The sequence below is a fragment of the Cajanus cajan genome, chromosome 5 (genome assembly GCF_000230855.2).
Source record: "Cajanus cajan strain Asha chromosome 5, NIPB_CcT2T_4, whole genome shotgun sequence".
In the NCBI taxonomy this organism is placed as follows: Eukaryota; Viridiplantae; Streptophyta; class Magnoliopsida; order Fabales; family Fabaceae; genus Cajanus; species Cajanus cajan.
Window position 1 is genome coordinate 29,010,464 of NC_138521.1, and position 13,616 is coordinate 29,024,079.

The 13,616-nt window shown below is 36.3% G+C and overlaps 1 protein-coding gene across 1 annotated transcript; it reads left to right on the top strand.

Annotated features, from left to right (window-relative positions):
• The first annotated feature begins 11,114 nt into the window (after nt 1-11,114).
• On the top strand, nt 11,115-11,804 carry LOC145957945 (putative mitochondrial protein AtMg00860). The gene has a single exon (XM_083074381.1). The coding sequence runs from the start codon at nt 11,115-11,117 to the stop codon at nt 11,802-11,804; it is 690 nt and encodes a 229-aa protein (XP_082930507.1).
• Nucleotides 11,805-13,616: the final 1,812 nt, after the last annotated feature.

Below are 13,616 nucleotides of genomic sequence, written 5' to 3' on the forward strand. Positions count from 1 at the left end.
AGAATTCAATGTTAAGTGATGTAATAGATTACCATTTTAGGTAATAGATTACTGAAACTTAGTATCCTCGCTATTTTAATTGATTACCATGTTTGGTAATAGATTACCTGATAGAGGACCATCCTTGAAGACACATGTGGGCCCCATCACTAGGTCCATGGCTAGGAGAGTTGAAGAGGAGGAGGGAGCTCACCCACCAAGGGACACTCTTCTCATGATCATAGAGTATTAGTTCACTCCTAAGCTTCATTAGTATAGGGTTTATTTTATTTGCCAATTTTACCCTTGTATTTTGGGGTGTTTAGGACTTAGAATTTATTTTCTTTTGTATTTCCCATTTTACCCTTGTATTATGGGGTGCTCTAGATGATTAGGGTTTTAATTTTGGGCTAGGGTGTTAAATTAGAAGGGTGACGCATTTTTGGTGCTCTTGGATCTATTTTTGGTGTTAGAAAGGCTTAGGCCCAAGTGGAGGGCAAAGGTTGCATGGTCTTATCATGCACCTAGATATAGCCAATCTAAACCCAAAGATTCCATCCTTGGCCACCAAGTTGCATCTAGGGTTCATTTGCATTTCATTTGGAGTGCATTTGTCTTATGAAATGCAACCCTAGATGCCTCCCCTCCTATAAATACCCAATGCACCACACCTTGTAAATACTTTGGATTATATGATATTGAGTGATCATTTTATGCCTCAAAATCCCATCCTTAGTCCCTAGGTTAATTCAGCTAGCCTACTTCATTCTCCACCCTTGGAGAGTGAAACCCTAGAGTGGCCTCCACCTTTCACTTGGAGTGAGCCAACCTTGAGCAACCATACACCAACCTTTCATCCTTCATCACCCTTACGTCCCAAAAACCACCTTTGACCCACACATCCACATAACCCCTTTCTCCTTTGGTGAACCTAGATCTTTGGGCAAGGAGTCCCTCTTCAAGGAGCCGAAATCATCCATGGAAGGGAGGATCCCATCAAGTGGTATCTAGAGCCAAGGTTCATCAAGGGTAAAATCTTGTCTTCCTTGTCTTCTTGCTTGTTTTTTTTTCTATTCGGTCATTTCTCTACTCCTTGTCATTTCTTGTGTGACCGAATAGTTTAGGGCTCATTCTTTGTTCCTTGTGAGCCTTCTTTGAATATTATAGGTTTCCATTGCTAGGTGTTTCCATGCTTTTCATTTTTTTTTAGGTTGAGTCTCATGAACATGAAGAACATGATAAACATGCCTTTTTGATTTTTGAATCTTTTAAGTTTTGTCAAAGTTTTGTTTCCTATATTTTGTCAAAAAAATTCCATGTATGTATGCCAAACACTTTGCATGAATGCATGAATCAAAATTACCATAATAGTGGGCGTGACATATAGAAGCTTTCTAGGGGTCATTCATGCATGCTACTTAGTCCTAGCTTGTTCCTTGTATTTTTGAGTTTCCATGTGTGAAATGCTTCCTTGCACATGCATCTAACTTGCTGCCCACTTTTCCCATGCACTCCACTTGTTATGGTCTTTATTTGATGCTTAATAACCCTAAAAGAATCTAAGAGGTGTTCTGGAAATTTAGTACAAAACAACTTGTCCTAAATAGTACAAGACCAATTCCACTAAAAAGATTCCCTAAAACCCTCTAAGAACTTGCCACTTGTCTCCTTTCTCTTTCTCCTAAATTTGACCTAATTTTTCCCACCCACAAGTGCAAAACCTAAGCAAAAAATGGGCTAAACATTTAAAAAAAAATTTGGACCCAAGGAATATAAAAAAAAATTGACGTGAAAGAAAAGGAAGAAAAGAAAGAACAAAAAAAATTGACCAAAAGGACTTGTTGTTAGACTTGTGGACTTGGACCTTTACCTATGCATTTGGGAGTTGGACTTAAGACCTTTTTGAACCTATTTTGAGACCTTAAGAGTGGTTGGACCTAATCATATAAAAGACTTAAGCAAGTGGACTAAAAACTAATCCATTCTAGTGTCATTCTAGGAATACTCTTTTGTGTGCTTCCTTTTTAATTGTGTCTTAATTTTTAGTTTGTCTTTTCTTTGGCTTCTTTGTTTTGTCTCAATCAATTCTCTCTGAGTTTAGCCTTTCCTAATTGTGCTTTTTCAGTTTTTATTTCTTGGACTCTTGCTCTTTGGGTTGGTTTCATTTTGAATGTAGGTGAAGAACCTATCTAGCAAACTAGCAAACTTTTGGTGGATTTGAGTGGAGGAGTGAACCGAATCCAAACCTAGCCTTTGGAGGGATTTACACCACACAAAAGGAGTGTTTAAACACTTGGAGAGGACTAACAAGTTTTCTCTTTGTGAAGGAACCCAAGTGGAGGAGTTGAAGACCTAAATTTTTTTGTCTTTTCCTATTTTTTCTTGATTTCTTTTGGGCCACTTGTATTTGGGCCTTCTTTCTTTATTTTGGTTTGTAATTGGCCATTTTTAAACCTCTTCATTTTGGTTTAATTTCGTGTAGTTGAAGGTGATTTGAAAACCTTCACCTAGGACTTCGACTAGTATATGTTTTAAGTGCTTTCCTTTTGCATGTTTTAAAGCTTTTGGTAGTATAATTGTTTAGGGTTTTATCTTTGTCCCCAATTCCGTTTAGAAGGCTTATTTTTGCCTACTAGGGGTAACGTGCACACACACTTTATTGTTGTGCCAAATTTTTTTGTGAGTAAAGTGGAAAAGGCTTAGTGATTTTTACTTGATAAGGCTTGGTTATTAAGTGATTCCTAGTAGTCCACCTCCCTTTGAAAGTTCACTTTGTACACTTAGGTCTTTTCCTACCTATCTTGCACCTTGAAAAACTTTTTTTTTTGTGTGAAACTTTTTATCACTCACTCTTTGTGAAAACCTTTTCCAAACCTTTTTGAAAAACAACTTTGTTAAAACCATTTGGATCAAAGATGAGTGATCATTCTAGTGTACATGGTCATAACTCTTGAAGTTCTAGGTCTAGTGTTAAGGATGAACTTAGGCAAATAAAAGAGTACCTAAGAAAAAAAGAAGAGGAAAATATAAAAAGAGAGGAAGAGTTGAGATGAAAAGAAAAAGAGTTTGAAAAAAATAATGAGGAGATAAAAAGGTTGCTTGCTAGGTTAGTTATGGGAGGAGAGGCTAGTGGTTCAAAACCAAGAGTCACTTCTCCTAAATCCTCAAAAGGCAAGGGGCACATGATACATTCAAGTGTTCATGAGGAGGAAGGGCATCATACCCAACCTCCAAGTGACATCTTCCATAGTAGTCATCACAATGATGATTACTATCAAAGACCCCCAAGGCAACATAAACATAGGGAGTCTTCCAATAGGGAACCCCACATCCCTCTTCCCCCATTTCATGGCAAAGACAATGTTGAAACTTATTTGGATTGGGAAATGAAAGTAAAACAACTATTTTCTTGCCATGGAGTGAGTGAAGAGAGAAAGGTTTCTTTGGCAACCCTTAGCTTCCAAGGGCATGCCATGTATTGGTAGACCTCCTTAGAAAAAGATAGAAGAATAAACCATGAGCCTCCAATTCAATATTGGAATGAGCTCCGTAGTGCCTTAAGAAGGAGGCATATTCCTCCATACTATGACCGTGAGCTTATGGACAAGCTACAAAGATTGAAACAAGGGTCATCTAGTGTGGAAGAATATAGGCAATCTATGGAGTTACTCATGATGAGGGCTGGGATAAGGAAAGAAGAGAGGACCACCATCTCAAGATTCCAAAGTGGTCTTAATCTTGAAATAAAAGACAAATTTGAACTCTTACCATATAGAGATTTGAATGAACTTGTTCAACTTTGTTCTAGAGTGGAGCCCCAACTCAAAAGGAAAACTTTTAGAAAAGACTCCACTCCATCTTATTCCAAGAGTTTCAAGAAGGAGGGCCCCTTTTCCAACCCTTTTCCTAAAGAAAAAGAAAAAGAAACCTCTCAAAGGACATCTTCCAAAGAAACTAAGACAAGTGACATCAAGTGCTTTAAGTGTCTTGGTCGAGGGCACATTTCTTCTCAATGCCCAACAAAGAAAACCATGATTTTAAAGGGCCAAGACCACTATAGTAGCCTTGATGAAGCTACTTCTTCTTCTTCAAGTGATGAAGAAGGAACCTTAGAGTCCGAGGAAGAAATCTACCCTTGTGAAGGAGACTTGTTAATGGTTAGAAGGCTCCTTGGAAGCCAATCTAGTGATCTAGATCAATCCCAAAGAGAGAACTTGTTTCATACAAGGTGCAAGGTTTTAGAAAACACTTGTTCTCTCATTGTGGATAGTGGATCTAGTTGCAATTGTTGTAGCACTAGATTAGTGGATAAGCTAGCCTTAACTACTATACCACATCCAAAACCTTACAAATTACAATGGATCAATGAGGAGGGAGGTATTTTAGTTAATCAACAAGTGAATATACCTATCTCCATTGGCAAATACCAAGATGAAGTTTTATGTGATATAGTGCCATTGGATGCTAGTCATATTCTACTTGGAAGGCCTTGGCAATTTGATAAAAAAACTATTCATGATGGCCTAACCAACAAAATAAGTTTCCATCACTTAGGCAAGAAGATTGTGTTGTGTCCTCTATCACCTTCTCAAGTGTGTGAGGACCAACTCAAAATGAAATTCAAAAGAGAGGGAGAAGAAAAAAAAAGTAGAAAACAAAGGAAAGAAGAAAAAGACCTTCCCCTAAAGAATAAAGAAGGGGAAGAGAAGGTGTCAAGTTTAGAGGCAAGTGTCCCCTCTAAAGAAGTTGCTCACAAAAGTGTTCTATCCCTTAAAAATGACATAAAAAAAACACTTTTGATTGAACAACCTTTGTACCTTCTCTATTTCAAAGAGACACTTGCTGCCACTAGTCATGAGCTTGAGTCTCTACCTCATGAGGTTCAAAAACTTTTAAAGGAGTTTGATGACCTATTTCCTCAAGAAGTTCCAAGTGGACTTCCACCCTTAAGAGGAATAGAACATCAAATAGACCTCATACCGGGTTCTAGTCTTCCTAATAGGCCCGCCTATAGGACTAACCCTCAAGAAACCAAAGAGATAGAAGATCAAGTTGATGACTTGTTGAAGAAGGGTTGGGTTCGAAAGAGCCTTAGCCCTTGTGCCGTCCCCGTTCTCTTGGTGCCTAAGAAAGATGGCAAATGGAGGATGTGCACTGATTGTAGAGCCATCAATAACATAACAATAAAATATAGGCACCCAATCCCTAGGCTAGATGATATGTTAGATGAATTGCATGGGGCCATCATATTTTCCAAGATTGACCTTAAAAGTGGTTATCACCAAATTCGAATCAAAGAGGGTGATGAGTGGAAAATCGCTTTTAAGATCGAATTTGGTTTATATGAGTGGTTAGTGATGCCTTTTGGCCTCACTAATGCCCCTAGTACTTTCATGCGCCTAATGAATCATATTCTTAGGGATTGCATAGGAAAATTTGTGGTTGTCTACTTTGATGACATCCTTGTATATAGTAAGACCTTAGATGAACATCTTGGACATCTAAGGCAAGTCCTAATAATTCTTAGAGTCAACCATCTCTATGCCAACCTTGAAAAATGTACTTTTTGTCAAGAACAAGTAAATTTTTTGGGATTCATAGTTGGCAAAGAGGGAGGACAAGTTGACTCTGAGAAAATAAAGGCTATCCAAGAATGGCCCACCCCAAAGAGTGTTGGAGAAGTTAGAAGTTTTCATGGCTTAGCTAGCTTTTATAGAAGGTTTGTAAAAGACTTCTCCACACTTGCATCCCCTCTTAATGAGCTTGTTAAGAAGGATGTACCATTCCTTTGGGGTGAAGCCCAAGAAAAAGCTTTCAAAAACCTAAAAGAGAAACTCACCAATGCACTCATTCTAGCTCTACCAAATTTTGACCAAACCTTCGAGCTAGAATGTGATGCATCCGGTCTAGGCATAGGTGTTGTGTTACTTCAAGGAGGTCACCCCATTGCTTACTTTAGTGAAAAACTCCATGGGGCCACCTTGAATTATCCCACCTATGACAAGGAACTCTATGCCCTCACAAGAGCTCTACAAGTTTAGGATCACTACTTAGTGACTAAAGAATTTGTTATACACACCGACCATGAGTCACTTAAGTATCTTAGAGGGCAAGGGAAGTTGAATAAAAGGCATGCAAAGTGGGTGGAATATCTTGAACAATTCCCCTACATCATCAAATATAAGAAGGGAAAGAGCAATGTGGTAGCCGACGCTCTTTCAAGGAGGCACACCTTGCTCTCCACCTTAGGAACACAAATACTTGGCTTTGATGATGTAAAGGAATTGTATGAGCTTGATTTAGACTTCCAAGCCACTTATACCAAATGTCTCCAAAAGCCTTTTGATGGATTCTATCTTCTTGAGGGGTATATTTTTAGAATGGGCAAACTTTGCATACCCCAAGGATCCATTAGAAAGCTTTTGGTCAAAGAGAGTCATGAAGGAGGTCTCATGGGCCATTTTGGGGTTGACAAAACCCTAAGTTTCTTAAAGACTAAATTTTTTTGGCCACACATGAGAATAGATGTCCAAAGGCATTGCTCCAAGTGCATTACTTGTTTAAAAGCTAAATCGAAAGTAATGCCTCATGGACTCTATACCCCCCTTCCTATAGCTAGCTCCCCTTGGGTAGATTTTAGTATGGACTTTGTTCTTGGACTTCCAAGGACTCAAAGGGGATTTGACTCCATCTTTGTGGTAGTGGACCGTTTTAGCAAAATGGCTCATTTTATACCATGCCACAAAGTGGATGATGCTAGCTATATAGCTAAACTTTTCTTTAGGGAAGTGGTCCGCTTGCATGGTCTACCCAAAAAAATTGTGTCTGATAGGGATGCTAAGTTCCTTAGTCACTTTTGGAAGGTACTATGGGAAAAACTAGGAACAAAGCTTCTCTATTCTACTACTTGTCATCCTCAAACCGATGGCCAAACTGAAGTAGTAAATAGATCCCTATCCACTTTGTTAAGGGTACTCCTCAAAGGGAATAAGAAAACTTGGGATGATTGTCTCCCCCATCTAGAATTTGCATACAATAGAGTAGTCCATAAGACTACTAATCTTTCACCCTTTGAAGTTGTCTATGGCTTTAACCCAATAACTCCTCTTGATCTATTACCCCTTCCTAATACCCCTTCCTTGTTTCACAAAGAGGGAGTATCTAGGGCGGATTTTATTAAGAAATATCATGAAAAGATCAAGAGTCAAATTGAAAAGCAAACACAAAAATATGCCAAATACAACAACAAAGGAAGAAAGAAAATCACTTTTAAAGTTGGGGAGATGGACCATTCCAAGTCCTTCATAAAATAAATGACAATGCATATAAATTAGACCTTCCTTCTAAGTATGGCACTAGCTCATCTTTTAATGTATGTGATCTCACACCATTTTTAGGAGCTGAGGATTTGGATGAAGATTCTAATCTGAGAACAGATGCTTCTCAAGAAGGAGGGGATGATGGAGGACCATCCTTGAAGACACATGTGGGCCCCATCACTAGGTCCATGGCTAGGAGAGTTGAAGAGGAGGAGGGAGCTCACCCACCAAGGGACACTCTCCTCATGATCATAGAGTATTAGTTCTCTGCTAAGCTTCATTAGTTATAGGGTTTATCTTATTTTGAGTGAAACAAGCAATTTTGCATCAGGTTAATCGATTACCCTATGTAGCAATTGATTACCACTATGAAAATTGAGTTATATGCTTACCGAGAAGCACGAGATAATCAATTACCTTGCTTGGTAATAGATTACCTTTATTCTAAAATCAATGTGGTTTCGGTTTTTAAGAATTTGGTAATAGATGACCTTCATAGGTAATAGACTACAACTGTTACAAAATTTTTGAATGTTGAAATCCTTTTTGCACTAATATAAAACTTTTCAAAAACTTAAAAGAGAGATCAAATATACTCTGAAAAACATTTTTAGAACAAGAAAAATATCACATATTTTTCAAAAAGAATACAAGTGCTAAAAATTAATTGAAGAAGATGAGTTCTTGATAGATTTCAAGAAATTTATGAGTTAGTCTTTGTTCAAGATCATTCTACACATATGGGGTGTATTATCTTTGATCTTATATCTTTGTTTTTACTTTTGATTGTATTACTCTTTGAGATAGAGTGTCTCAAGAAGAGTTAAGAGAAATCTTGAGACTGAATTTTTCTCAAGTAGGTTCTTATGGGGTGCAAGAATCTTTGTGAGTTAAATCTCGTGGATTCAAGATTGTGTTTGATTTTTATTCTAATTGTAATATTGCTTGTACATGGTGTGTGTAAAGAATATTATAGTAGAATGACTTGATTTAGTGGTGTGCTAAGTTAGAAATTGGATGTAGGCCCTTGTATGACTGAACCAGTATAGATCTTTATGTAATTATCTCTTAACCTTCATCTCTTGATATAATTATGATTTCATCTTGTGATATTTGTTAAAAAGAATTTCAAGAAAAGTTTTCTTGACATGTTAGCAAATGTTGTTCATACTCAGTTTATCATATATGCAATTTGGTAATAATAAAAGAAAGAAGGTAATTTCTAAAATCAATTTGGATTATAAGTAATTGATCCTCTACAGGCTATATTTGATATTTTGTGTCTTATTACTGATTTATAGTCTAAGTTTGATTAATTGATATTGGAATAAGAAATAAGAGAATAAGAATTTTTTTTGAAGATCATAGAAAGCCATCTAAGTGAAGAATCTATTGAACACCCCCTTCTAGATTCATGTTCTACCAGAGTAACACATCTTTGTCATGCTAGGATGAAAAATAAGTTTACTCTTATGACTTTCAATCAAAGCCATGTTTTTTAGCTCATAATCTTGAGGTAAGTAAATGTTGCCATTGAACCGCAAAATCCTTTCATCATCAACATCAAACCCCTCTGCCTTTTCAAAGCCCAATAACCTTCTTGTCTTCATCAAACTCTGATCTTGCATTTGGTTCTCCTTTACCTTCTTTAAGAACTCATTTGTAATGGTTGTTGTCTCACAACTAAAGTGATCACCACATAGAGATTCAAATATGTGAATTTCAGTACTAACCCAACTACTTAAGCATCATAGATGTTATGTAAATGGATTTCCTACTTAAAATATCTGCTACCACACTGGCCTTATCAGGATGATACATCAATGGGAAGTCATAATTCTCTTTAGGAATTTCATTCACCTTTGTTGTCTTATATTTAGCTTTTTTTGATCAAACAAGTACTTCAATTTGTTATGGCCACCAAAGACATCAAATTGCTCCTCACAAAGATAATGTCTCCAAATCTTCAAGGCAAACACCACAACTACCAATTCCAAATCATAAGTAGGATATCTCTTTTCAGAAGTCTTCAACTGCCTTGAAGCGTATGCCACCATCTTTCTATTTATGCATCAACACATATCCTAACCCTTGATGAGAAGCGTCACAATAAACCTTAAAAGGTTAATTGGGATTAGGTAACACCAACACCAACACAAGAGATGTTGTAAACTTCTTCTTTATCACTTTAAAGTTGTACTCACAATCATTTGTCCAAATTATAGGTTCATCCTTTCTAGTCAGTTGACTTAGAGAGATTACTATTTTGAAGAATCCTTTAATGAGCCTTTGATAGTAACCCACCAACCCAACAAAATTTTTTTATCTTTGTAACAGTGTTGGGACACTACCACTACAACATAGTCTCGACTTTGGATGGGTCTACTAAAGTCCTTTAAGAAAAAATCACATGGCCCAAAAACTACACTTCACTCATCCAAAAACCACACTTTGATAACTTTGCATACAACTTCTCCCTTAACACCTACAACATCAGCTTTAAATGCTCCATATGCTCTCCTAGGGATACTAAATAAATAAAAATTTCATCTATGAAAACAACAATAAACTTATCTAGCAAGGGCCTGGAAATTTGATTATTGTAATCCATGAAAACTGCAAGGACATTTGTCACATTGAACGATAAGGGTGTAAGCAGGTCAGGTTTAGACTATTTTAGTCCTAATCCAATTAAACTTAATCAAGTTGGGTTAGTCAGGTTTGTGGACTTTTTCTATGCAACCCAAACCAAACCAACCTAATTATAATCAGATTGAGTCAAGTTAGGTCATTGAGTTAAGTAATTATGAAATAAATGTTTTTTCAAAAATTAAAACAATTAAAAGCAAAATAAATACTTAATTTATATTTTAATACATTATTCAAAGTATAAATAATATTACAATAATCATACATGAGAAATCCCAAATATTTCAAAAGAGCAAACATTATGTTACTAACATAACAAATTTTGAATTACATAACAAGTAGAGTTAAATCATTCCTCTTGATCTATGTTCTCTTCAATTTAGTCAATTAATTCATTATTCAATATTTGGCAAAAAAATAGTAGAATTAAATATATGTAGAAGATTGTATTATGTGTTGTGTTGTGTGTAGTATTTTTAATTTAATTTAATAATTTATTATAGGTTGGTTTGGTTTAGGTTCATTGGATAGAAAATTCTTTGACTTGTTACCCAACCTAATTATAATTAGGTAATGTAAAAATTACCTAACCCGACTCGCAAAAATGTAATTGGGTTGGTTTTGGTATGTTAGGTTCGAAGGTGAGTCGTTACCCACTTATACCCTTATTGAATGACATCAATACATATTGATAATGACCATACTGAGTCTTGAAGGTGGTCTTTGATATGTCATCATCCTTCACTTTTATCTGGTTTAGGGTTTATTGAACATCAAATTGATCTCATTCCTGATTCTCTAATTGCAAATAGGCCAACCTATATAATGAGTCCTAAGGAAGCGAAAGAAATTCAAAAGCAAGCGGATGAATTGCTTCAAAAGGGATTTGTGAGGGAAAGTCTTAGTCCATGTTTTGTTCCTATAATCTTGGTTCCAAAGAAAGATGGAACATGACACATGTGCATTGACAGTCGAGCCATCAATAAAATCACTGTAAAGTATAGTTATCCTATCCCTAGATTGGATGATATGCTTGATGAATTGCATGGTTCTTGTCTATTCTCTAAAATTGATTTAAAAAGTGGATACAATCAAATTCGCATGAAAGAAGGTGATGAATGGAAAACAGCTTTCAAAACAAAATATGGTTTATATGAGTGGTTAGTGATGTCATTTGGCTTAACTAAAGCACCCAACACCTTCATGAGGTTAATGAACCATGTGTTGCATTCTTTCATTGGGAAATTTGTTGTAGTCTATTTTGATGATATTTTGATTTATAGTAAGACTTTTGGTGAACATGTTGATCATTTGCATGTTGTTCTTAATGTTTTGAGAGAAAACGAATTGTATGCTAATCTCAAGAAGTTTTCATTCTATCTTGAATCTGTTGTGTTTTTGGGTTATGTTGTAAGCTCAAAAGGAATAAGTGTAGATGAAGAAAAGGTAAAAGCAATTAAAGAATGTCCTACACCTAAAAATGCAAATGAAGTGAGAAGTTTTCATGGTTTAGCAAGTTTTTATAGAACGTTTGTGAAGAAATTTAGTTCTATTGCTACACCTTTGAATGAATTTTTTAAAAAGAATGTTGTGTTCAAATGGGATGATATGCATGAGAAAGCTTTTAATTTGTTGAAAGATAGGTTAACCAATGCACCTTTGCTTTGTTTGCCTAATTTTGATAAAGCTTTTGAAATTAAATGTGATGCTTCTGGTATTGGTATAGGCGATGTACTTATGCAAGACTCTAAGCTAATTTCATATTTTAGTGAGAAGTATAGTGGGGTAGCATTGAACTATCCAACTTATGACAAAAAGTTTGAAGTTAGCGAAAAAACACATAGAAGGGAGGGTTGAATATATGTGTGTGTGAACAAAGGTATTTTAAAAATGTTTTCACAAGGGTGGTGCTCTTCGTCCATTGTGCTTTTGAATATTAGACGATTGAGCATAGCTTGCTTATCATACGGTCAATGCGTCTGAAAGTTTTATCGACCACTAGGGAAAATGTCATGTAAAAATATTAATTAAACTTTTTACACTTTCCTTTTTAAGATAGTTTCGTTTAAGGATAAGTAGCAGATGAACTTTCAGTGTAACAAATTTGTTAAGCAAAATTAGCATCTTCGTCTAAGAGTTGCTTCAAAGATATATATAAAAACTGTACGAAGTCTTTCACAATTTTAGAGAAGATTTGCGTCTAAGTAAATAAAAAGAATGCAATCATTTTATACTAGTTCGCTCGACTGAGCTACATCCAGTCTCCTTCAACTTGAAGGGTTCCACTAAATATGCAATGAAGTACATAAGTATTGTTGACCAGTTCTGCACCGTTGACTTCACTCATCAACGCTAGTTTCTGGTTCTCAACCTCTTCAAGCTAGCAGTGAGTATTATGAACCACCCAGGTTAGAACCACTCCTGGTCCAAGTATTCTCGACCACTCCTGGCCCAAGTATTCTCTACCACTCCTAGCCCGCCAGCTTCACTCACTAGCTCTAGTATTCTTACACCACTTCTGGTCCAAGTATTCTCGACCACTTGTGGCCCGTCGGCTTCACTCACCAATGCTAGTATTCTTACACCACTTTTGGTCCAAGTATTCTCAACGACTTCTGGCCCGTTGGCTTCACTCACCAACGCTAGTATTCTTAAACCACTTCTGGTTCCCCAAGTATTCTCGACTACACCTGGTCCGTCGGCTTTACTCACCAACACTAGTATTTTCTTATCAGCCACTTTTGGCTAGCACTGAGTATTCTTTAACAAGCCCCTCCGGGCTTTAGAAGTATTCTTTTCCTAGCCTCTTCAGGCTTTACTATGTTGGCTAAGTAGGTTTGGTTTGAGTGTATACATAACTCTCATAGAGAGGATTGAAAATTTCTACACTCACTAAGGTTTACTACATTAGTCTTATAGAGACTTGTGGTTGAGTGTTTAGTTTACTCTCATGGAGAGGATACATAGGTTTACAACACTCACTAAGATTTAGTTCACCAATGACGCCTCAACTACCTTAGTCTTTAGAGATAAAAATACAATATTACATTGTACATATGACTTTGAATGTTCATCTCTGGTATCTCTATTTTCTTGGGCTTGATATCACTATTTCTTGATCAGAAAAAAAAAAAAGCCAACCATTTAACGCTTGAGGTAGTGATATATATAGGCTCTTGTAAAATCTGCCCGTTGCATGTCTGATGAAGCAGATATGGTCGTTTATGACTAGTTTAATCTTCTCATTTAATGCTCTGATTCTTGCATTAAATGTTGCTTCCTGTTTATGGACAATGCGTGAAGTTTTCCTACTCAGTTGGTAGCTGTATCTGTGTGTAGCAGAGTCCTAGGAAACTTTTGTCCTTTTTCTGATCCTATAGTTGTGAAGCTTTTGTGCTTGTATGAAAAGTGATGTACTTTTCCTGACACGCGCATGATTTAACATTTAAGTATGCTCTTCTTCTTTCTTCTTCTCTTATCATAATTCGTCTGTCTTCATGTGTTCTTTTTATGAGTGTAGAGGGTATTCAAATTGTCTTTTGAACCATGAATTCTTAGGTGATTATGTGTCATTCTTCGTCTGTGTCTGGTAATCGACATATAGTTCAATACTTTGACCTTTGTCTGATCATCAGTATTTTCCTTTCGTCTTGGCCAACTCTGTATACA

Coding starts and splice junctions, on each gene's coding strand:
- LOC145957945 (XM_083074381.1), top strand. CDS start 11,115: ATGTCATTTGGCTTAACTAAAGCACCCAACACCTTCATGAGGTTAATG.